The sequence below is a fragment of the Fringilla coelebs genome, assembly GCF_963513975.1.
Source record: "Fringilla coelebs genome assembly, chromosome: 18".
In the NCBI taxonomy this organism is placed as follows: domain Eukaryota; kingdom Metazoa; phylum Chordata; class Aves; order Passeriformes; family Fringillidae; genus Fringilla; species Fringilla coelebs.
In genome coordinates, this window is record NC_140044.1 from 5,222,127 (window position 1) to 5,246,164 (window position 24,038).

At 43.8% G+C, this 24,038-nt stretch overlaps 2 protein-coding genes across 3 annotated transcripts; both read left to right on the plus strand.

Annotated features, from left to right (window-relative positions):
- Positions 1–7,532: 7,532 nt before the first annotated feature.
- Positions 7,533–12,191, plus strand: MRGBP (MRG domain binding protein; the record flags this gene model as incomplete). The annotated part of the gene is made up of 5 exons (XM_084217978.1): positions 7,533–7,752; positions 8,657–8,778; positions 9,333–9,414; positions 9,914–9,991; positions 11,021–12,191. 5 exons carry the CDS (start codon positions 7,533–7,535, stop codon positions 11,209–11,211), a joined length of 693 nt encoding a protein of 230 aa, XP_084074104.1. The 3' UTR covers positions 11,212–12,191.
- Positions 12,192–13,270: 1,079 nt separating this feature from the next.
- Positions 13,271–23,739, plus strand: OGFR (opioid growth factor receptor). Of its 2 annotated transcripts, none has more exons than XM_084217849.1 (8): positions 13,271–13,556; positions 17,081–17,125; positions 17,812–17,874; positions 18,162–18,246; positions 18,475–18,553; positions 19,005–19,071; positions 19,349–19,497; positions 20,297–23,739. In XM_084217849.1, the coding sequence occupies exons 1-8, from the start codon at positions 13,344–13,346 to the stop codon at positions 21,669–21,671; spliced, it is 2,076 nt and encodes a 691-aa protein (XP_084073975.1). In that variant the 5' UTR covers positions 13,271–13,343; the 3' UTR covers positions 21,672–23,739. The 2 variants fall into 2 exon arrangements, with proteins under 2 accessions (XP_084073975.1, XP_084073976.1); XM_084217850.1 differs by lacking the exon at positions 13,271–13,556 and adding an exon at positions 16,608–16,675.
- Positions 23,740–24,038: the final 299 nt, after the last annotated feature.

Consider the following 24,038-nt stretch of genomic DNA (forward strand, 5'->3'; position numbering starts at 1 on the left):
AAGCTTGAAAAAGAGCTGTGTTCTGAAAGACTTGGGGTTAGCTCTGAGGTGCAGTAAGTTTGGCAAATATAAATTAGACATTAAATTTTCCTTCACATATATTCAGTCCCTATAATACAAAGTGCATAGAGACATCAGAGTTAACAAAAAAATCCCCCAGTGAGGATAGCAGTTAACAAATTTTGTGTGAATGAGGGGTCAGCTTTGCCTCTGCCCCATCCAGCCAGATCCAGAGTCCTTGGCAAATGGGAAAAATTATTAGTGAATGAAGATATTAAAAAAAAAAGAAGATTTTTGTCCTCTTTAATTTCTTTTGGCCATGCAGCTGCATCTCCAGTGTCCTAAAGAATAGGCATGAAAAGGTTGGGGAATCAGAGAACTCTGATATTGCTTGGATATTCTTAAATCATCTCTCCAAGAGCAAATCTGTAGCAAATACTGCTTCTCTAGCCCCATTCCCAAGGGCTGATCAGAAGTCTTGGGAAGGCAGGAGAAAGACCCCCACAGACATTGGCACCTTCTGTATCAGCATTTCCTTTTGGATGCAAAAGTGTGAGTAACTCAGATCTCATCAGAGATGGTTTTAAGAATGGGAGAAGAGTGAGAGATCCTTGATTTCTCCTGCAGGGGCTGGAGGATGAGTCAGGAGCACCAGGGTGTGTGGGTGGGATGCAAAGCCCTGTGTGCATGATCAGCCTCATCCCTCACTTCCCTGTTCCAGTCTGTGAAGACAGATTTTATGTTTTTAAAAGTACGACCCCCAACATGCATGATAAAATCCAATAGGTATTTTCTTTCTAAGTGTCTCACATGGATAAATGGTGAAATTATCTCTTATGAAAGAAATCAGGCTCTCCATACCTTTCAGAAAATGCCTTGCATTTACTACTTTACCTCTGATATTGTCTCAAGGAGCATAAAACCAGCATGAATGGCTGAGGCAATTGAGAAATCCTGAATAGGAGGGGAAGCTCTGTCTCTTTGCAAAAAGCTTCCAGCCACAGCTTGCTGAGAAAAGCTGTGGAATGTGCTCCCAGGCTCTGTCCCTAACATGATTATGCAAAGTAGATGACAGTAATAGTGCTGCCATGCCATCATTTACATTTGCTCTCTTCAATTTTATGTAATTTTCACTGAATTTAGGTCCATCAGGTCTATAGGAGTCATGTGAAATGAGATCCTTAGAGCAATTGATGCAGTTGAAGAAATGGGAAGTGTTAAGGCTTCTATCCATTATGCTAAAGGGGAAAAACTATCCCCAAAATGCAAAGAGATAAAATCTACTTCAAAGTGCAAGTTTCCAATTACTTCCATTCCAGAAAAAAAAAAAAAAAAAATAGAGGTCTGTGAATCACAGCTGTCCTCAGAACACTTGAACATCTGTGCTCAGGTGGGAATTATGATCTATATGTAACATTGCTGACAGACCTGGCCCAGCAAAGGCTGCATTCCCATAGGAATCTCAAGTTGGAGTTTGGAATGAATGCTCTAAACTTCAAATATCAACTTTGGGGTAGAGGCTACTGAGAAAAATAAACAAGGGATAAAGCAGGACGAGTAATTTAAAGGCAGACCTTGATCTTAGTAAAGCAGCAGAGCACATTGGCCAGGTCAGCCTCTGAATCCACTATAAATTCCTGCAGCTCCAGAGTAATGAGGTGCTGCTCTGAGTAGGAAACAGCGCAGAAAGTGGTAATTAGAATTCTGGACACAGTACAGAACTGTTGATCCAGTGGGCAGGTTTATGCAATTAAGTCTCTGATGAAGATATCATACATAATTTACCAAACTTCTTAACCAATCCCTCATTGACATCATTGGCTTTTACATCAAATTATGGCTCCTCACTATAGTTTAAAAAATCTCTGAGTTATGCCACACAAGCTGCAATGCACTGAAATGAAGTTCTGCCTGCTGAATCAGAAACCAGGGAGTAGCCAAGTGTATCAATCCATACCAAAAACAATTGCACATTCTACCTTGGTGATATTGTTAGCTGTATCTGTGCCTTTTTACAGGAACAGATTGATATATATATAGATTTTTTTTAGCATATTTTTTATATAGTGATGTCAGTCATGACAGTGTTGTCTACAGCCTTTCTTTAAACCTGTTTATTTACTTGAGGGTTTTTTTTTTTTTTTTGCTCCTGAGACACCCTAGGCAGACACACAGTAAAAACTGACATTTTTTTGGCTATGAAGATGGAAACACTTCAGATCTAACCCAAATACTTTAAATTACTGATACAGTTATTTTGGATTTTTTTTTGTCTGTGTTGTTTTAGAAGGAATAACTGCCTTTGCAATATGTGCTGTAAATTACAGAGAAAAAAAATAAGAGTCCCAGGCCTGAAAAATAGTAACCAATTGTCCCCTGTCTCCTCTAACAGGTAGCTCCTAAACAACCAAACAAACAGCAAACAGAATACATTCTATAGGGAATTCTACCTTCCTGACATCAATGGATTTTTTCCCCTTTGATTCACACTTAGGCATAAAACTACTTTTTTTTTTTCAGTCAGTCTGGGGGTTTAGTGTTATTAAAGATGGTGGTGGAGTCATTGAAAATGTGAACGACAAAACTCAGAGACTTTAGGCAACAGCAGGCAAAGTTGCTCCTGATCCAGGGCTGCATCTGCCTGGTTAAAGGCAAAGTGACCCAGGTTAAGAGCATTGCCTACCAATGGAACCACTGCAAATATACTGATGATTTCTGAGAACCCAATTTCTTCTCCAGGTGATGGACAGTGAGGAATTTGGTTCAACAGATAAAGTTTCAGGATGAGATGTATTGGTTTAACAAGCATTCCCTACTGTGAATAATTATACACTTTGCACCTTGAGGAAACACAGAATTACACAGCTCTGTTTTGCTTCTGTAAATCAAATGAAAATTTAGAATCAAACCAGAAGTGTTCATAAAATAAAAGAGGAGATGGGACAGGACTTATTTCCATGACCATTGATAAAAAAATATCCAGTGAGTAGAACTCTACTAACTCTTGTTTCAGAGACACACTGACTCTAGAGACCTATTTCTACAAATTCAGACATTCCTTGACAAGTCACCTGGCTTAGACCTGGCTGGTTCTATGATTTATCATCATTTCAAGCCAAATTTCAAGTGGACTTGTTCCTTCCACAGCTCTCTGTGCTGTTTCCTTTGCCAGCAGCATTGCCTGCCTGCCTGTGGCTGCAGTTTTACCCCTGCTTCGGATCCATCCCAGAAAACTTCAGGTGTCACATTGTCACCTATGGGGTGATGATGCTGAAAGGTGCTTGTGAATACCCTCAGCAAAAAAAAAGCCACAAAAAAAGGGCCCTAAGAGGATCTCCCCGACCCCTGAGTGGTTCAGTGTGTGTTTAAAGGAACACACGTGCTCCATGAAAATCTGCTGCCACCCTCTGCCACAGTGACAGCTGAGTGTGGCTGTTGTTCTAATGCCAGCTAGGCAGGGTTACTGCTTCCCTGCTTCCCTTCTGAAGATCCTTTCTGCTCATGCTGCCTCTTTGTTATTTTACAAACTAGTAGCTGTAATTTGAAAAAGAATTTTTTTTAAATGCCCCTGAAAAGAAAGGGATGAGCTGAGCAATCCTAATCAATGCTGAAACTGTCAAGGAAGGGAATTTCTTCTGGATCTGTCCTGACCAGCTGGATTAATGGGACTTCAGTTTGGCTGACACTTAGGCACTATCAGTAAAAACCTCCTTCAATAAAACATACTCTGACGCTGGTTTGGGCTAGCCAAGGATTCAGGAATTGATCCTTGTGCTCACCTTGAGCTTGCTCGTTATAAATCCACTGGATACCTTTCTGCCTCTCTATAAGCCTGGGGTATGATGGATTTATTAAACTGAGAAATCAGTAAATGGCTTTTCCTTCTCCGATCCCCTCTGTGCTGGGATATTTTAAAGTACAACAGCAGCAGTAACAAACGCCTCTGTGCATGCTCAGAGATAATTATTTGCACTGTTTCCAGATACTTTTCCAACGTTTGCCATCTGATGCCCACCTAATATGAAGCCTCCCTCCGGTGGGAGAACGAGCACAAATGATCACAAGGGAAAAATTCAGTTTGAGAACATATGTCTGAGCAGAGTGGATCCCCTGTCTGGCAGCTGCTCCCCTCAGCCTTGCTGCTGCACCCTTATTTTGATTTAAATTCCCTATTTTGCACCTGTAAGAAGCCATGCAGGGCAGATCTTGAGAGTGAATTTTCCATTCAATGTCCTTGTTTAATATAATCAAACACACCTTTAAGAAAAGGAAAAAGGTAATTAACTGGAAGAGGCAATGCTGCTCTGAAGGGCTTTGTGATAAGACTCTAACAGCAAACAGCTTTATCTCCTAGCAGGGAGAAAACCATCCTTATATCAAACTATCTTCACTGATTTATTAAAAGATATGCAAAATAAAGAAGCTCCAAGTTTTGGACAATTCCCTGGGCAGCTCTGTTAAAGCAAAACTTCCCACAGATTTCACACTGAAAAAAAGTGGATTTTTAAAGTACAGCTAAAGCTTGCAAATCACATCAGAACTCTTCTCTTCAGGAGGTTCTTCTAAGCCACAAAGGGTATTTTATTCAGAAACACTAGAATGTGCCAAGGTACCAAGTTTACTTATTTAGCAGGAGGATTTATGGCTCTGAGAGTAATTTGGTGCATGAAGAAGCTCCAGAAAAAACTTCTGCATGTACTTCTTACCTGTGTAAGAAAAATCCTGTTAGATTCTATATTTAAGAAGTTCTTAACCCTACCAGCAAAGGTTAAAAGACTGGGTTTAATACAAAAGTAGGCAGATGATACTCTTTTACAACTGTTCATGAGGCACACCAAAAAATTACAGGATTTGGAATGAAATTTTTACTTTGTTAAGGGCACTAGCACATGGTGTTCTAAAATAATGACAGAAATAGTTGTAGCCATATTGCTTATCCCAGAAATCCAACATTTCTAGGGAGAATGCCAAATGCCAGGTGGGTTTCTCAGTTGTTGCAAAGTCTTAGGAAATTACTGATCATCTTCTGGTGGGGGAAACACTGATCCAGCCAGGGCTCAGCACCCTTAGGTGACACAACAACCAGCCAGGTTTTTAAGGCTGAAAGCAGCCAAAAGAGTAGGAAGAAAAAGAAAGGAATAAAATCATGCACGTCTTACACAGCCCATATCTGCTTAAACCCAAAAGCAGAATTTAAAGTTGAACGAGAGAAGCGTAAATTTTTCTGAAAAAATCTGTTCGTTGACTGAAAAAAAAAACCAAACCAAACCAGTCAAATTTAATGAGGGAAAAATTAAACTCTGGTCAAGATCCAGGTGGAGGCTGTACGTGGCATTATTATAGGCTCCCATATGTTTCCTAGAGGCATTGAACGTGACAAGGGAATTCAGACACACAGAAATGTAATTATTTGTGATTGAAACAAAATAGCAGCCAGTTTATGCACACACTGCTCCTGTTGCATTAATATTATTGTACTGAATTGAACTGTTTTCAGATGCTGTTGTGTTTTCAGAGGTAGACATAGGTTTTTTCATATTCTGTTTCACATGTTACTTTTTTTAGCCATCAGAACTTAGTGACATAAAAATTGCTGTCTGAGTTGACACAGTTATTCCCTCTTGATGTCTTTAAGTAGGAGCATAATGTGACAGATGAGAGTGCTGAAACTCCGTGTCTTACACAGGCTAAAAAATAAGTTATTCCTGCAAAACTCTGAAAACTGTTCTACTGGGGAACAATTTTTATACTCTGAAATTTATTTGCTTTCCTTTCTCCCCTCATTTTTCTATGTCTAGATACATGTATGAAAACATGGATTTAGTTGTTCAGGAACTCATTTCCTCCTGCTGTGCAGCCATCATAGGAAATCATAAGCCTTTCCCTCAGTAGCAGCTGAAGACCAGGAAGCAGCACAGATCAAATAAACACTGAAAGATTAAACAAGGCTGAGATTTAGGGCTGGGTTTAACTGCAAAAACATGAGGAGCTGTGTTTGAGATTGGCACAGTCCTGTGGATAGGTAATTTGGGCTCAAAATGAGGAAATCAGTGTGAAGCCTGGGCTATGGGAAGGCAGGTCCAGCACAGCCAGGACATGGGTACAGCAGTGACAGCAGGCAGAAGGAATATTTCTGAGATTCCTCTAATCTTGATGCAGAGAAGTCATTCCAGCAAGATCTCTGGTCACTCTGGAGCTCTCAGAGGAAGCTGTTCCTGGAGAACTTCAACAGCATCTAAGCCAGACAGGCATCACAGAATCCTTTCTATTCCAAGAGGTCAGACTGAAAAAGAGGATTTGTACCCCGGCATCCACATCCAGGATTCACACTATCAAACTTCCCAAGGCTTCACACATGAGGTTCTGGGTTTAACTTATTTCAAATGTTTATTTAATGGTAGACTAACCTGTTTGGGGTATTAACTACATCAAGCCCAAAACAATGATACGAGTCAGCTCTTTGGGTAAGAACAGGTACAGAAGGTTCAATTTCAGAAAATTGCATCTTTCCCTTCCTGCTTTTTATTATTTGGATAATTTGCATTAAAATAATGTCTCTGCTTGTGAGTGTTTGCCCCCACTGCTTTATTATTCACTAAGAACACTCATTCCTTGCATATGATGTGATCATTATTTGCTGTTGAAATACTTTTAATGTCACAAAATGGATTAAATCTTCAAATGAGGAGTGAGCAATTGGAAAGCCCTATCACCTAAGCAACAGCACTCCTATTTCTAATTATACCTAACAAGGCAAAAACCCTTTATCTCAGAGGGAGTAATACGTTCCCTTTCTTCCCAAACAAATTTTTGTTTTTACATCTTAAATGATGGGCAAAGCTGATAGGTTCTGCATTTTGTAACCAAGCCAAGCAGTTATTTGTTAAGCATCAGTGCCAAGTTGCTATCTGATATAAATGATCAATATTCATCAAAAACTATCGATTTTACATAAAACGATCCTCTTGTAAGAAGGAGTTGCAGTGCTTGGGACATCCTTCCACCGCGGCAGCTCTTGGTAAGCACGGGGGTGGCCGAGGCTCCCAGGGCAGGAGGGCTGAGCCCCAGCCCCGCTGTGACCCCCAGTGCCCAGCCCGGTCCCAGGGCTCTCAGAATGCAGAGCGGAGCCCTGCGGAGCCCATGGGGACGGCAGCGCTCTGCTGCCCCCGCGACTGGCCCAAGGGCCCTGAAACACGACCGCGGTCCATCAGGCTCTGCCCACGCCCGCCGGGCACTAACAGAGGCCCGTAAGCCTTTCTTTCCCCAGCGGTTCCCCAAGCGCTGCACAGCGCGGCTCCCACAAGTCCCCGAGCCTCCTCCCGGGCCGAGCCGCGGCCTCGCCCGTCCCTCAGGGCCGGGTGCCGGCGCTCAGCTCCCGCCTCCGGCGCTGCGAGCGCGGGGCGGCCCCGTCCGGAGGAGCCCCCCCGGACCTGCGCGGCCCTGCCGAGGCTCCCCCGCCCCAGGCCCGGCCCCGGCGCGGCCGTGCCCGGCTCCCGGCCGGCAGGAGCCGCTGCGGGCGCGGCGCGGCGGGGATGAGCGAGGCGGAGGGCGGCTCGGCCGCCGCCGTGGAGAAGCCGCCGCTGCCCGCGGCCGGGCCCGGAGCGGCCGCGGCGGTCGCTGCCGCTGTTGCGGCCGCGGCGGCGGCGGCGGCCGGCCCGGAGCCCGGCGCGCCGGCGGAGGAGGCGACGGTGGTGTGGAGCCCGGAGGTGGAGGTGTGCCTGTTCCACGCCATGCTGGGCCACAAGCCCGTAGGTGAGCGCGGGCCGCGGCCTCCGGGAGCGGCGGGAGCCGGGCCTGGGAGCGGAGCGGGACCGGGCGGGGGCTCCCGGGCGGCTCCAGCGGCCCCCGCGCCCGCCCTGCAGCCGGGCCGGGCCCGCGAAGCGCGGCGGGGCCCGTGGGAGGGAGCGCAGGGCAGCCGCTCACCCGGCGGCTCGGGGGCCCGGCCAGGCCCGGCGCTCCCACAGCGTCATAGAGCGGGTCAGGCTGCAGGTCCCTGCTTGGGCAGGGGCATTGCAGAGCACGTGGTGGCACGGGAGTGTGTCCTGGCCGCTGTGGAATATCTCCAGTGAGGGAGGCTCCACGCTCTCTATGGGCAGTGTGTTTCAGTGCTCTCAGTAAAGAAGTTCTTCCTCGTATTCAGGTGGAGCTTCCTGGGCATCAGTTTCTGCCTATTGCTTTATGTCGTATTGCTCTTGGCACCCCACTTTCTATATTCATAAACATTGTTGATGTTCCCTCTCATCTGGAGACCAAACAGGCCCAGCTCCCTCTGCTTTTCATTGTCAGAGGGATGCTCCATTCCTCCTCTGTTGCCCTCAAGTGGACCCACACCTGGAGCTCTGTGTCTCTCTTGTACTCAGGAGCCCAGAACTGGACACAGCACTCCCTATACATCCCTCGGGATGTTTCTCACACAGCCCCTCTAAAAGCTCTGGTAAAAGTACCCACAGGGACACTCTCAGCTCCTCAGAGAACAGCACCTGCAGTGTAAGGTGCGAGATCGGGCTGCCCAGCTGCCAGCAGTCTCTACTGCAATGGATTCCTTGTAACAACATGGCTTTTGAAACTCATAAGTAAATAAATAAATTTCTTTATATCTCTAACTATCATAAATAAAACTGTTAGCAATGTTAATTGCACTGGGTTCTTCCCCCAGGTGTGAATCGCCATTTCCACATGATTTGTATCCGGGATAAATTCAGCCAGAATATCGGCCGGCAGATCTCATCCAAAGTCATCTGGGACCATCTCAGCACCATGTATGATATGCAGGCTCTTGTGAGTATAAAGAGTTGGTGCTGCCACGTGGTTTTATGGAGTTCAGTAGTTGTGCCAGGCCAAAATCACTGGGCTTGTTGTGCCTTTCATGGTACTTAGAATTAGGTGTCATTCCAGTGAGTTGATGGGGTTTTCCCTGAATAAAAGTAGATTAGGGTAAGAGACAATAACACCTGCAGTGGCTTGTGAGGGTTTTTTGGGGGTTTTTTTTGATACTGTGTTCTTTGTTTATTAAAGTTGCCTAAATGCTGATTCAGAAAATGTTTATATACATATAAGTGTCAAATGAGAAAATTACCATTGTTTACACAAGAATTTGCTATGTTTGGGTTCCAAAAATGATCTCAAATGATTTTGAGTTGTGATCTCAGGTATCCTGACGTCAGTAATCAGCTTGCTATCAGATATCAGCTCCTATTCTTTACCATCTGAAGTGTCTTGTTAAAAATTATTTAGCTCCTAATTGCATGTAAAATAGAACTTGAGATTGCATGTCAAAATTCAAATTAAAGTCTTTACCAGTCACTCACAGAGATCCTTCTTTTCTTCCTAAGCATGAATCTGAGATTCTTCCATTCCCTAATATAGAGAAGAATTTTGCTCTTCCTGATGAAATGATTCAAGAAGTGAGAGAAGGTGAGATGTGATGCAGTCTCTGATTCTTGGTTGCTTTAATTAATCTCATCTCAGAATCTCCCCCCAGAAAGCATGTATTGTCAAATCTAGTAGAAATGTGCAGGAGTTTGACAGAAGTCTCAGGTTGAGCAGTGAGAGTTGGATTTTGAAATTTAGCTGACATGTGTTATCCAAAGAAGGAACTAGAAAATTCAAGCACCTGCCAAAGGACTTCTTGGGATATTTTAAACTTCTGTAGAATGCTTCTCAATTACTAGGTACACTAAACTTTACACTAAAAATTCAGTGTAAACTCTTAGTACAAATAAGACATTGCAATATATTTTGCCTGTTTAGCATTTCACTTTCTCATGTTAGTAATAATTTCTTGGCACTGAATTACTGCTTATATTTGCATGGAATATTTGCAAACATGCAAATATGCAGAGGCTACTAATCCTGAAAAAATCCACGTGGTTCTTTAAAACCATCTAACCATTGTCATCAATGTTTTCTGTAGGAAAAGTAATGATGGAAGAAGAAGTGAAAGAGGAAGTTTTAAAAGAAGAGATGGAAACGCATGCAGGTCCTGAAGAAGGTAATTTTGTAACTCTCTACTGTGTAATACGAGATTGAAAACCAACTGTAATTGAGAAATTAATGTTAAAATGTAAATCCAAATGCTGTGTACTTTGTGATTTGTACTCAGACTTAGCCTGTGCTCGTGCTAAGAACTTGACTAATTTAAGAGTGCACAGAGTAAGCAGCTGCTTATCGAAAAGATTTCTTCTTTGCTCCTAATGCATCTGTACAAAGTTGTATAGCTTTTGAGATTTTTGGCTTTAATATGTACTTGACAAACCCCTGGGAGTCTGAAGGAATCTGAGGATCTCTGGAAGAAAGCTGAGTGATTTTTTTGAACTTGAATGCTTTGTGTTGGGAACTTTGTAGTCACGGGGGAAATAGGACCTATAAATTAAACGAGATTGTAAAATTGCGTGCTGAAATGGGAAGGTGGGCAGAGTGCTTATTTTATTTTATTTTATTCTCATTATATTGCTGCTTTTAAATAAAAGGCTTGTTTTCGTAACACTTTGCTGTAGAACAAGTCAAATGTGAACAGTAGAGATCCTGCTATTTATCTTAACAGACCAAGCCAACTGCTAACTATATAATTTCATCATATTTATATCACTGAATAAGTGGTGTTTAGAGACTGTAATAAAAGATCTAAAATGTATTTTAAAATATATTAATTTTTTGGGTGTTCAGTTTTAAAATTATCTATGGTACCAAATGTAATGACTCCTGTTGATTATAAATTCCATAGATCGGTCCTATGTTTCTGTAAGTGTTCCTTTTAATTATTTTAATATTAAGTGCTGTTTAATTCCACTTAATGAGTTTGATTTTTAGCCTGTCAAAATATATGCCTGTCTTTAAAGCAAATAATAAAAGCAAGATGTGCCTTTCTCAGAGATTTTTCCTTAAGACTGAAATGATGGACAAGTATGCTGAGAGTCGATTGTTTTGAGAAGTTTTATGGAATATAAAGAAGTTTGATATCACTCTTGTTTGCCTATGTGTATGACTCTGATCTGGAATCATTACTTTGGTCCTGTTTCAGTTTTTGCACCCTCTGGAAGTTTAGGAAAAACAACAGAAAAGCCAAGCAGCAAAGAGAAAGAGAAAACTTCATCAGATCCTGGATCCAAAGAAGGGTCTGATAAGAGGAAGCGCAACAGAGTCACCGAGAAGGTTCTAAATGCCAACAGCAACCCCTCGAGTCCCAGTGCCGCCAAACGACGCAGGACGTAGAGCTGAGGAGCAGTGGCAAACTCTGGGATGGGAGGAGGGAGCAGGAAAAACAAGGAGCAGCACATAAACTTTCAGAGGAAGTAAAAGATACCTGAGCCAGTATTTGAGGAATCTGCGCATTGTCTCTCCTGGGGGGTTTTCTGGGCAGCAGCGAGGAGCCGCCTTCCCGGGGTGTGGGACAAAGCTGGCAGTGGGGAGGGTGGGTGTGACAGTGCCAGGGCTGCATTTCAAACCAGCAACACACTCTGTGTCAGCACAGCTCGTGAAAGAGTGCCCCATGGGGCACATGGACCATCAAAAGTAGAGGTGATTTCTGTAAATGTGATTTCTGCCATTGCTGTCTGTGACTTTTACAGACCATCTGTGGGTAATGTTTGGCCATTTCCCTTCCATTTGTATCAAATGCCTCAATTTGTTGGTTCAGTAAAACTAAAATTATTTTAAATGCAGATGACCACTGCATTTGAAATGTTCTGTTGCTCTCTTTGCTGGAGGAACCTAATTTCACCCTTTTTGATGTAAAATTTTTCAACCATAAGTGAAAATTATAATGCCTCTAGCCTAAATACTTAATAAGTGTCCTAAATAAAATATCTGGTGATGACACATGGTTTTATAAAGGATCAGCTGAGCTGTGCCTGAACGTGGAGGTGTTGCTTCATCCCTTTGTAATACAGTAGTGTATGACAGTGGGGGTTTGTAATTAATTATTTATTTTTTTAAAGCAGTTTTAGTAGATGTGAATGGAATTGGTTTTCCAAAATGTTTGTTTTGTTCTACAACTGAAGAATCTTGCTGACATTGTAATGCTTATCTTTTATATGCTAGAACATTGAGATTTGATGAAGTTACTATTTTTGTGTTGTCAAAAGATGGATCGCAGTCAACATACACCTGTTAAATGGTGAATGAAGCAGGCTGAAATGGTACTGAATTTGTTTCACTATATTAACTATCAGTTAATAAAAAGAAGAATTATTCTTGATCTCTCAGTATTGCCTTCAAGGTGAGGCACTAGGAGTCTTCTCATTTTTTGGTTTTGTTCTAGGTACATAGCCAAGTTCTTGTCTGCCTAATTTGCTTCTCTTGTTTTATACAAAGAATAAATTTGACTTGTTTTTATTTTACTAAATAGCAGTTGTTGTGTGACTTGATTAAAATCTGGCCCAACTTATTTTAGAAGTAATTTAGCATTAAAGTGTTGATTACTGTGTCGCAATCTACATAGATTTTGGCCATAAAGTGCAGATTTTGGAACTCAAGTCTCATGTCCCTATGGGCAAATCCTTCTCATCATGGGATTATAATCAAAAAGTTTTGCTCTACTAATGAGATGTTTATATAGCTTGAAGTAGAAATATGTCGACAATGGCGTGTGCAATCACTCAGCACCAGCCTCGTAGCAAGGAAAGTCCACTTGGGGATTTCACGGTCAATCCAGCAACGCCGATTTTCTGGGAATTGTTTGGATGTGAAGTTGAGTATCAGCAAATGTAAACACTTCGCTTGTTGCCCCCCTTCGCTTTCAGAGTGCTGGCTCTTTAGGAATGCTGTTCCTGTCTCCCTGCTCCTGTCCGAGGCTGGCAATGCCGTTCTCTGATCTCTGTTCCTGTACAAGGCTGGCGGTGCCGTTCTTTGATCTCGGTTCTGTCCGAGGCTGGCCGTGCCGCTCTTTGATCCCGGTTCTGTCCGAGGCTGGCAGGGCCGTTCTTTGATCCCGGTTCTGTCCGAGGCTGGCAGGGCCGTTCTTTGATCCCGGTTCTGTCCGAGGCTGGCAGGGCCGTTCTTTGATCCCGGTTCTGTCCGAGGCTGGCAGGGCCGTTCTTTGATCTCTGTTCCTGTACAAGGTATGACAGTACCGTTCTTTGATCCCGGTTCTGTCCGAGGCCCGCTCGCTCCGCTCCGCCCGGGCACCGCGGGCGGTGCCGGATGCCCCGGGCGCGGTGCGGGCGGGCGCAGGGCCAGCGCGGGCGGCGGCCAATGGGGCGCGGCGGCGCAGGAAGGGGGCGGGGCGTGCCCGCGCTTCCGTCCCCCCGGTCCCCCCCACACGTGCCCGGGCTTTGTGCGCGCGGGCGGGCGGTCCCGCCGCCGCATCCCGGTCCCTTTCGCTTTCCCTTTCTCTTCGCCTTCCCATGGCGGCCTGGTTCACGCTCAGGGCGGAGGAGGACGAGGCGGAGGACGAGGCGAACCTCTGGAAGTACGACTCCACCTGGGAGGGGGAAGAGGAGGACGGCGAGGAGGAGGATGGCGGCGGAGGCGAGGCGGAGGGAGCGGCGGCGGAGGAGCCGGAGGATGCGGGGGAGCAGCCGGGGCAGGGCCGGCAGTGCGGCTGGTGGCACGGCCAGGTGCGTGTGGGGCAGAGCGGAGCCGGCGGGGCGGGACGGCCTGGGGGGAGCCCTGCCAGCCCCGCCAGCCCGAGCCCCTTGCCGGCCCTTCCTTGCCCGTTCCCCGGGCACAGCCGCTGCTCGCTCCGTGCCGGGCGAGGCTCCGCGGCCCTCGGGGCATCCTTGGCACGGAATTTGTCCTCATCTTGCTGAAGCAAATAATCCTGGAGGAGGGGGGCTTGCAGGGGTGCTGTCACTTCATGACTCCTCGAGGTCCGTTGCATTGCCATGAGCAGGGCATTGTAATTTTAATTTGTTTTTCCCCAGCGCTCCCTCTGATGTGGGTACTTTATCCCATAATTGCAGGTGGTGTGCGGCACCTGCCTGCTCGCCACGGCTGCTGGCCGCTGGGTTTGACGTTCTGGCATTGATGTTCTTTTAAGTTTTTGGTTGGTATCCTCAGCTTTGCATGGCGGCCTTCCCAAGGCTCTTTCTTGCCATCAGTAAAAATCCATTACATAACATCTGCTCAATTTTAAAAATGAGCTGTAACTCTTTATTTCTCGTAGACGTGCTTTATTTCATAGGGAGCTTGTATAGAGCAACTTTGACAACCAAAAAACTGTGTGCTTTAAAAACTAGAGGTACGTGTGTGGTTTTGAGCAAGCTGCAAAACACAAACACTTGTGTCTGGTACCTTAAAATAATGTTTATTTGAAATAAAATGAATTTGTTAGTCTTATCCGAGGTTTCTGTTAGTTTCAGTGCATTTCAGTTTGACATTGGGTGTCAGTAATTTCTTCTCCAGCATTGCTTTGGTAAATAGAACTTTCTCCTTTTCAGTACTTCCTATGCCAGGCGAAACACACTACAGTCCTTTAACTCCTCCCCTTTCTGGGAAAGGGAAACCTGTGCTTCACTTCGAGTTTCATTTCTGCAGCTCTACCCTTATCTTTAGAATATAAATAGGCAGATAAAGCTTTCTAATGAATATACTTTTAAAAGAGCTTGATATTAAACTTCTTTCTTTTTTTTCTTAACAAGCATTAAAATAGAAATAACCACTTTTCAAGGAACAGTAAATTATCTGTGCACATAGATCTGGGAAAGCACAAAAGTATTTTGGGTGGAATAGCTGTAATTCTGAAGGGAGGAAGCAGAGATTTCCTTTTAAGTTTTATGCACTGTTGGAGTGCACCCTATTAACTTTTGTACGTGGCTGGACTTCACAAGCTTTAATAACTCCAGAACATTCCCATTGTTCTGTTTGAATGTGTTTGTTCTTCAGGTTCTTTGTTTTCCTTAGAGCAACTCTGCATGGTGACAACTGTAAGAGCAAGGACCATTTTTTCACTTCAGTGAGTGGACTTTTCCAGCTTTGCCTTACAAAGGAGGATTTTGTCTCTGAGACAGCCCTAGAATATTATTCTACATTTTTAAATAGAAGCTCTTCCTTCAGTGATGAATGTGTAGTCACCTCTCTGGCAGTGCCCAAAAAATTGCAAGGACACTGAGAGTGAATGCACAAAGAAGCAGTAAATCTTCTGCTAGCCATTTATGCCTTTGCAGCCTGTCAAAGGCATGGGTCAATTTCCCAAACTTGTTCCTTACTTCTGCTTATTTTAGACTAATTCTCATTCTTCTCCCCTCAGCCTGGATGGTTTTCTTTATGCCTGAAGCAGATAATGTCTTTCTTTGGTATTGAGGTTAGAGTTTTTCATTTTTATTTTCACTACGTGCTTTTAAAACAAACTTAAAATTCTGCTTCTGTCTTTGCATTTCACTTGTGTCTCTGTGTGTTCACAGCCTGAAGTTCCTGCAGGTGTGCCTTTCCAGCTCTTTTGCATTTCAGTGTCTTCAGCTTCTATGAGTGAGCTTTGAAAACTTTGGGGGTTGTGTTCATTTTAAGAAGTTCCCTCTGAGACTGCTGTAACACCTGGAGTTCATGATCAGCTGTTTTAATAACCCATGGTCCTGCCTTCTCCTAAATCTGCATCAACAACAGATTTCAGTCACTCTTCTGGACTCTTACATTTCTTGTTCCGGTGCCTTTTTCACAATCCACATCCCCTTTGGCTCCAGCAGCTTTCCAGCTGGTTTCTCAGCCAGATCCTCTTTCTGTCACCCTCTCCTGGTTATGTTCTCTGCTTCCCTTGCCTTTCCCACAGCTGTGCATGTTCTGCCTGGTGTGATGCAGGTTTGGAGTGTGAAACCCACTCAGTTTGGCTGCGAGACAAAAAAGTGTTGGATTTCTACAGGGAGGTTTCAGCCTTGCTGTTTAGTTTGTGTTTCTTACCTGGAAAGAAAGGCCTTAAGCTGGAAGTCTGTAGAGACCCAGGAACAACACCTGCTTGGAGGAGCAAAGCTGAGTCTTGCTCTCTTTGCTTCCCCATCTTGTTCTCTGGATTGCTGTGCTCCAGGTTGCCTTTTCCCTTGATGTGGCTTCCTTCTGGACAAGCCTTCTACAGCCTCTTACACCATGGCATTGCACCTGTCTCTGTATCTGCAGTGACTCTTCAGCAAACCAGTTCTCTTTCTCACTGGGACCCAGTCTGCTGTTCTCCTGTCCCACCTGACTGTGTTCAAGGATGTTACTTTAGAACCTTAAATGTAAAGAATTTCTGGGATTATTGGGAATTGGGAAAAAAATTGTCATGAATGCCACATAATTGTCATCAGGGCAACTGAATGGATGACTTCATTACAGCAAGGTGTTACAAATGTAGACCAATTCCTGCCTTAATCATTAATGAGCTAGTGATCAGTGTTAGGAAGTGATTTTATTTTTCTCTTGTGCATGTGATGTTAAGAAATATCAAATGAGTTTATGAAGTAACCTGGGGGACTTTTTGCTGCTTCTTTCTTCTAAATTTCATTTAATGCTTGTTTTGTAAGATTCTGCACATCTTACCCCCATTTCCCAACTTCCCTGTTCTCTCTGTGAGCTGGCATTGAACCTTTTGGCTGTGCTGTGCTTTGGGTGGCCTCTATTCATGAGCAGTCTTGTTCCTTTTGGTGGTTCTCAATTCATAGAACACTGTAAAATCCTGTCATGGTTTGGGATAAGATGGTTCAGCACTCAGCAAGATTAAACCTGTCTATGTTGCTTGTGAAATGTAACAAAATCCCTTATCACTGAGGTAATCAAATGTATAAATAAGTAAATAAATATGTATATATTTCAGTTAAAATGCACTTTAAACTAAGGCATACTTGCAACTTCTATTTCCATGAAGTAGTTCAGAGGGGGAAATAAAGCTGTTCTTTGTGATTTCTGTCTAAATGTGACACTTGGAGTGAATCTAGCACATCTGTGATGAGAACCTGGTGCCTATTCATGTGGCACCACAGGTTTTTCTCTGTAGCAATTTGAATTATGCATAAAATACAGTGAATTCAGCTGTAACTAGGTAAATCTGTCACTTGGCAACTAATAAGGATCCTGTGAGTCACTGCTGTGGGTATTCTCATTTTGTATCTATTTTTTTATTTTCTTAGTGAAGTTTGGTTTCAAAATGTTCCAACTAAATGCTTTTTATTTGCAGGATCAAAGCTCAAATTCCTCACTGCTGTCTTGGAGGAGTTTTCAGGTAGGCTTGACATAAAATTTGGTTACATGGAAAGATGGGTAATAATGCAGATTATGATTGGAAGAGAAGTCCAATAAAATAAATACCTAATGTGACCATGTGGCTCTGGTGCTATCCACTGTCTAAATCAGCAAGGCTGATCTTGAGCATAAAGCAAAGATGAAGAAAACTTCTGTTTCATCAAGGTCTGCAGGGAATGAGAATCTTGAATTCAAGGTGTATTTCTGCATCCTAAATTCTACAGTTTTAAGGTCCAGTCTCTGTCTTCACTAGGGTTTATAGCAGCTCAAAGACATGTCTTGTTTTAAAACCTTTGAGTTAAGGAAAAACAATCCCATTTTCATATTTGGGATCTCCAGCTTGTTCTGATCTTGTCCATTGGCAAACCCAAGTGGGATAAAAGATAAACATAAAACATAAAAACCTTGATTAATAAGATGAGAAGGAAGAAGAAGTATTTTGGTTACAGGAGACGGTGTTCTCTTGTCTTGGTTTTAATTTGGCTTCAGGAATGCAGAGACATGACTACAGCATCAGACTGGTTGGTTTTGAGGGTGCTGGGAGTGCAGAGGACATGCAGGGGAGCCTGTGTGAGGTGCTGAATTCAATCAGGGCATTATATAATGTTATTTTATTTTGCAGAAGGTGATTTTATTCTGAATCTCTGCTCTGTCTCTTCTCTCCAGTGCAGCGGGAGGCGCAACTGGACTGCGGCGAGAGACCTGCAGAGATACAGAAACCATTACCCAGTACGTGCTCCTGGGGCTGCTCCTCACCACTCCTGCCTGCAGGAACTCTTCCTAAATTTGGGAGCACCTTTTTGCCTTTGCTTTACAAGCTCAGCACCTTACAAGGATACATTTGTGAGGGGGAAGGGATGATGTGCATGTGGGTGCATCAGAAACAAGCTGCTACTTTTTCAAAGCACATTTTGAGGATTTAGCTTGAAATGTGTAGGGAACGTGAGGGGGAAAGCAAGGAGAAGTATTGCCTTTTAAAGGGTTGCTGTTTGTTCATTTCTTGTTCTCATTTCCAGGATTTGAAAGAACCAGAGAATGAGGAGGATGAAGAGATGTGGAACTTAAGCTTTTACAAAAATGAGATTGCTTTTGTGCCCCATGGTGAGTGCAAAACCCATCAAGAACTTCAATTTTTAAATATTCCTGCTGTATTTTCCTTAGTATTCTGGTGGTAGGAAACAAAGGAATTTTTCTGGCTGGTTATCTTGTTGGAGGAGCTAATGCCTGTGTGTAAATATCTGGGTTAGGATAGTGAGCTGTGTGGAGTGACTGACTGGCTATCTTTAATTTGGTGTCACTTCTTGCCTGAACTTTTCCTTTTCCTTGCAGGTGTGAATATTGAAACTCTGCTCTCATCTTGGGGGGACAAGTATGAAACACTGGAAGAAAACCATTCCTACATACAGTGGTAAATTGTTTGCATGAACACAGTGCCTCCCTAGTTGTGCCTCTTTTAAGTGTCAGGTGGATCTGTGTTACTGATTTCAGCTTCACACGAGGCCCAGAATTACTTCAGTTAATTGAAATACACTCCTAAGGAAGCAAAGCACTAGAACTCCTGAAAACACAGATTTCTAGTGCAGCTGTGGCAATAGATTTCAGTCATTTGTGGTCTTGTGACAAGTAGTTAAGGCAAGGAGAGAGATCCACATAAGCAAAGTTTTTTGTTATTAGTGTAGACAATACTTTTATGGGAGGAGTTTACTAGAAAATGACTTCTGTGTCCCTAAGGATGGGAGTTCTCCAAGAGCTGCCTGTGATACCACAAATTTTGGAACCTGGTTTGGTTTTAACAGGTTGTGTACCATGGGTTAGATTCCATCTTTGCTCATCTGACCTGAAAATTCCTTTCTCTTCAGGCTGTTCCCTCTACGTGAACATGGGATGAACTGGCGTGCCAAGCCACTCACCTGCCAAGAAATCCAGGTATTTATTTTAAGCTTTTGTCTTTTTTCTTTGAGATCTGAAGGGTGTTAGGATTTCCCCTAAATACCTTATATTTGAAGTCTGGTGGTTTGTTCTGTTGTTTCCTTGGGTTTTTAGTGTGCACAGGAGCTCACAGTGAAGCATTTGCCTGTCTTGTGTCAGCAATGAAATGCTTGGTGATATAATCAATCCTTGTTTAGAATTCAGGTGCCACTCAATCTGGTGGAGGTAATTAAGGAGTTGCATTTTTTTTCTAATTTCTGTGTCCTGTTTTCAGGCCTTTAAGAAATCCAAGGAAGTCATGGACAGGTTTTTACGTGCTTACAAGCTCATGCTGGGATTTTATGGAATCAACCTGGTCAATGAAGAAACTGGAGAACTTGAGAGAGCAGAGAATTGGCGTGAACGATTTGAAAACTTGAACAGGTGATGGTGTTGATGCTGTTGAGCATTTACTGCAGCCAGGCACTTCTTTGAAGGGGAACACAAAGCCTAAGCTTAGGAAATCCCCAGCCATTGAGGAACTGAGACTTTTGTTGATAAATGTTATCTAGTGAAAGTATTTTTAACTTTTATTCAGCTAAGCTACAACATAGAAGTCTTTCCATATGGTTTCCTGGTTGTTTATGAAGCACCCTTAATGTGTGTAAAATGCTTTGAGTCCTTGTGTGAAAAGTGCTCTGCAAATGGGGTGGGTTTATGTTACTGCAGGTTTTGTGGAGTAAGTAACAACCCTTCCTGGTGATATTAACCTCTTGAGAGGAGTGAGCATAATCACAAAAGAGAAAACAACTTGAAGTCTGTCAAGTATTAAAATAAAAAGGAAAAACCATCTGTGTCTAGTTTAAGTCCTGAGGTTTTGGCAGCATCCTTTTATGCCTGTATTCTCAACACTACAGGCTTTCCCTGCAGGCTCTCTGTCAGGGGCAGGACTTGTGTATCTGCTCCAACATGGTGGTTCTTACCTACTGGTGGCTGATTCAGAAAGCCAAAACCTTTCCAGGCAGCTGATGATGAATCCTATCAGCCCAGGGAGGGTTAGGAAGGAGCTGCTGAAGGCAAACAGCAGCAGTGGGTGCCTTAAAAGTACCTGTGCTCCCATTTGCATTGTCAAATAGTCTTTAATGGCTCACAGTAAATGATAAAACATTTTTCAGATGCCCCAGAGGTTCACAGTGACTTGTAAGACTTTCCCTTGACAGCTTTGCTTATCTGTTTCCTCCAGGTTCAGCCACAACAATTTGAGGATTACTCGCATCCTGAAGTGCCTGGGGGAGATGGGATATGAAGACTATCAAGTGCACTTGGTGAAGTTTTTCCTCACAGAAACTCTTGTCAAGGAGACATTACCAAATGTCAAGAGAAGTGCCTTGGATTACTTCCTGTTCACTGTCAGAAGCAAAGAAAAGAGGAGGGAACTCATCCACTACGCTTGGCAACACTTCAAACCTCAGAGCAGCTTCGTATGGGGGCCTCGTGACAAACTCCAAAAGTACAGACCCCGCTCTGCCAAGCCACAGCTGCACCAAAGGCCTGAGGATAAACAGGACACTCTGTGTCAAAAATGTGATCCTGTGGAGAAGGATCAGAACCAGTCTTCAGAGGTGGAACAGAAAGCTGGAGATGCTGCAGAGTTGCAGCCTGAAATGAGTGATGAATGCGTAAAGGAGAAGATAAGCAAATGTGCTTTGAAGGGAGGAGATGGTGAAGAGGAAAAAGAAGCTTCATTTGGCCAGCTGGAGGAGGAGGATTTAAAAAGTGAAGCTGAAGAAGGGCAGGGTACTGCAGAGAATGACTGCACAAAGGAGAGCAAGAAGAGAAAACTGAATGCAGGTTTGGCAGATGCTAAAGGCAATGGATCATTGAAAAACTCTGCTGATATTGAAAACATTTCCCATAATCTGGGAGAGTGTGCAATTGATGCAGATATCCCCTCCTCAGACCCAGTCTCCCAGGCAGAAGAGGATCAGGAAGCTCTGAAGGAAGATGATTCAAGCACCAAAGAGCCGGCAGCCCCGGAGGCCGCGGATGCGGCTGTGAAACGCAGGAAGGTTGATAAAAAAACATCCAGAGGCAAACAAGTGAACTTGGCCATAAACCTGGGCATGGGGCTCTCAGCCTCTGGTGCCAAGGCAAATCCGTCTGCTGCTAACGGTGAGGCTGGAAAAGAAAGTGTCAGTGAGGAAAATGCAGCTGTGGAAGTGGCAAGTGAGAAGGGGGGTAGTGGTGATGCAGATGGTGGGGCTGTGAGACTCCCAGCTGCTTCCAGGCCCCCCAGGACTGGCTGCACTGCTCCAATCAAGGATGGCTGGAAGTCCAGTGGAGACCAAAACTCATCAGGGGGTGATCAGCACCACTGCAACAGCAAACTCCTGGGGGGTAAAAGTGAACTAGATGGGGTAGGACAGCAGGAAAAGGTTGAAAAGGCAGGTGAAAAAGGGCAAGCAGAAGACACAGACAAGAAGCAAGCTCCAGAGAGTCATGAACAGAACATAACACCCACTTGTCCTGAAGAAAACAGTGCTAAGATCCCACCAGAAAAAAATGAAGGCTCTGAGAATGGAGCAGAGCCTGGTGGAGAGCAGGGAGCAGTAGAGTGAGAGCAGCACAGCGGGCACCTTAGCCAGCAGAGATGGCAGTGCCCTGTCTGCTGGGAGCCAGCTTTGGTGACTTGGAGAACTGAACAAACTTCCTTTGGGATGATCCAGCTGGCCCCTGTATCACTTTCACTCTTCCATGATTTTTTAATCATCTCTGGTAAAGTCACTGAGATCCAGCTCTTGGTTACCCTAAAGAGGAAAACTTTATTTACTCATCTTCATGGCCAGGCTGTGTCCTGTTGCTGGGTTTTATCTGATGTTCAGGGCTATCTTGGAGCAACGGGGATTTTTGCACTTTGCTTTGATTCTGGTTATGCCCCTACTGAAAGAGAAGAGGAAAACTGATCTGTCTCCTTGTTTCAATTACCTAATTATTTATTATAAAGACACGATTTTTAATGTAAGACAGCATGACCTAATTTGCCAGGCCTTTCTACTGCTGTATAACTTCTGTTTGTTATTGTGAAAGGCTGTACCTTCCCAGGAGTTTTTTCCTGGCAAAAGTGCTGTTTCTCTAATAGAGATGAGGATATGGATTTCACATGATGTCAATGTAGTTGCCTCTCCTCCTGTAAGGAAAGTTTGGCTTTAGACTGGGATAAATCTGTAGCCAAAATGTGTCTCTGACCAGTATGAGCCTTTGTGTAGAGATTCTGTTCTCTGAGGTGCAAAGTGCTGAATAATTACTTCTCTTTATCCCCACAGAGGTTGCTTTATAGTTCTTGTTAGAATTAAGACTGCAAATTGTCTACTGGTTTCTAAGAGAAAAAGCCTTGCAAGAGAAAAAGGTCTTGCATAAAACTGTTTAGAGCTGCTCTTCCCCATGTTTTCCAATCACTTTATAGTCTTCCACAGATTTTTTTGTCCATGACTGTTTCAGAGGCCCTCATTTCTCAGTTGCCAAAGCAGCACAAATATTTCCCAGTGTGTTTTTTTCAGCCTTAGCTGGTAATTTGCAGTGGCCTGGGGGGGCTCTTACCTGCAGGCCCGTGGCATGAGGTTTGATGTGTCAGATCCAGCCTGTTTCCTACTTAGGGCAGGGTTGCTTTGCCTTTAATGTCAGACAGCCAGGGCATGTTCCAGTGCAGCATGTCTGGAAACCACTGGGCTTTGTGGGGCAGTTAATTGAAACATTAATTGGAGAGGCTATGCTTGTCTGGCTCATTTATTTCCAGCCCTCAAGAATTTACTTTCAGACCTTGCCAGCTCTTTGCCTGCCTCTGTTCCTGACCTCCCTGTCAGCTGTTCTGCCACACTACACAATATTCCACCAGGTCTGAAGGAGCATTAAAACAGTTTAGCACCTTCACTCCTAAAAATTTACAACAGAGGATCTGTTTCATGAATCAGAGGAAATTGTTTCCAACAGCCTGAAGGTCTGGGTTTGCTGTTTGCTCAGGTTGTGTGGGTTGGTTTTAAGATTATTTGGTGCTGTTTGGTTTGTGTAGGAGATGGCCAGAGAACAGATGCAGCAGCTTGTGCAATGTCAGTGTTTTTGCTCTCTGCTACAGCTCTTAAGAAGCTTTATCTTTCAAGGAATTTGAGGGGTGATTTGCCTTCCCAGACTGTAGGTTCTGATCCAGCATGCCACATATGTCTGTGGGAATAAAAGTCTGCAAGCTTAACATCTGATGTTCATGGTCACACATGTACTGAAAAAAGGCTTTAATGTTTTTAAAATGCTTCTTTCTTCTTAAGAACAGATGGAGGTAAATAGCCAATAAGAATACACTTAACTACAGATAGAAATACTTGAAGATGTTGAGTGAGAATTCTTTCCTAACAGATCCCTAAGAATTGTTAATTGTGGCTTTTGTACAGATTTATAGTAACTTTCTTATTTAATGAAATTTTCATTGTGAATATGTGCTCAGTTGGGGCATAGATCCCATATCTTGTAATGGTTTTGTGTTTAATGGGATTTCACTCTGATCCCCAGCCTGGAGTGAGTGCTCAAACCAACCCCTTCCCTCTCCTGCCAGGTTTACTTTTGCCTGTAGGTGTGTGTGGTGAGTTCACAAGGTGTTTGCCAGCACTCAGAGCTGTATCACAGTCTGTTATGTTAATTCCCCTATTAAAGCATGACTTTAATGCATATCAGTTTCCTTTTATATTTTTTCATCTTTTAAGGTAGGATATGACCATGTATTTACCCACCCCCCTGGAGCCATGAGCTGTTGCTTGGTTCCCCCCAACAAGAAGGTGCTCTACTGGGCTCACCATGGCACACAGCTGCTGTGTCTTCCCTGTGGAGGTGATGCCCAGTCTTCCTCCACCTCTAAAACGTGCCCAGTGAATGTTTTAGAGGAGAAGACCCCTCCATGCTGCTTGTTTAATGATGTGCTTGGAAATCACAGAATTGCAGAA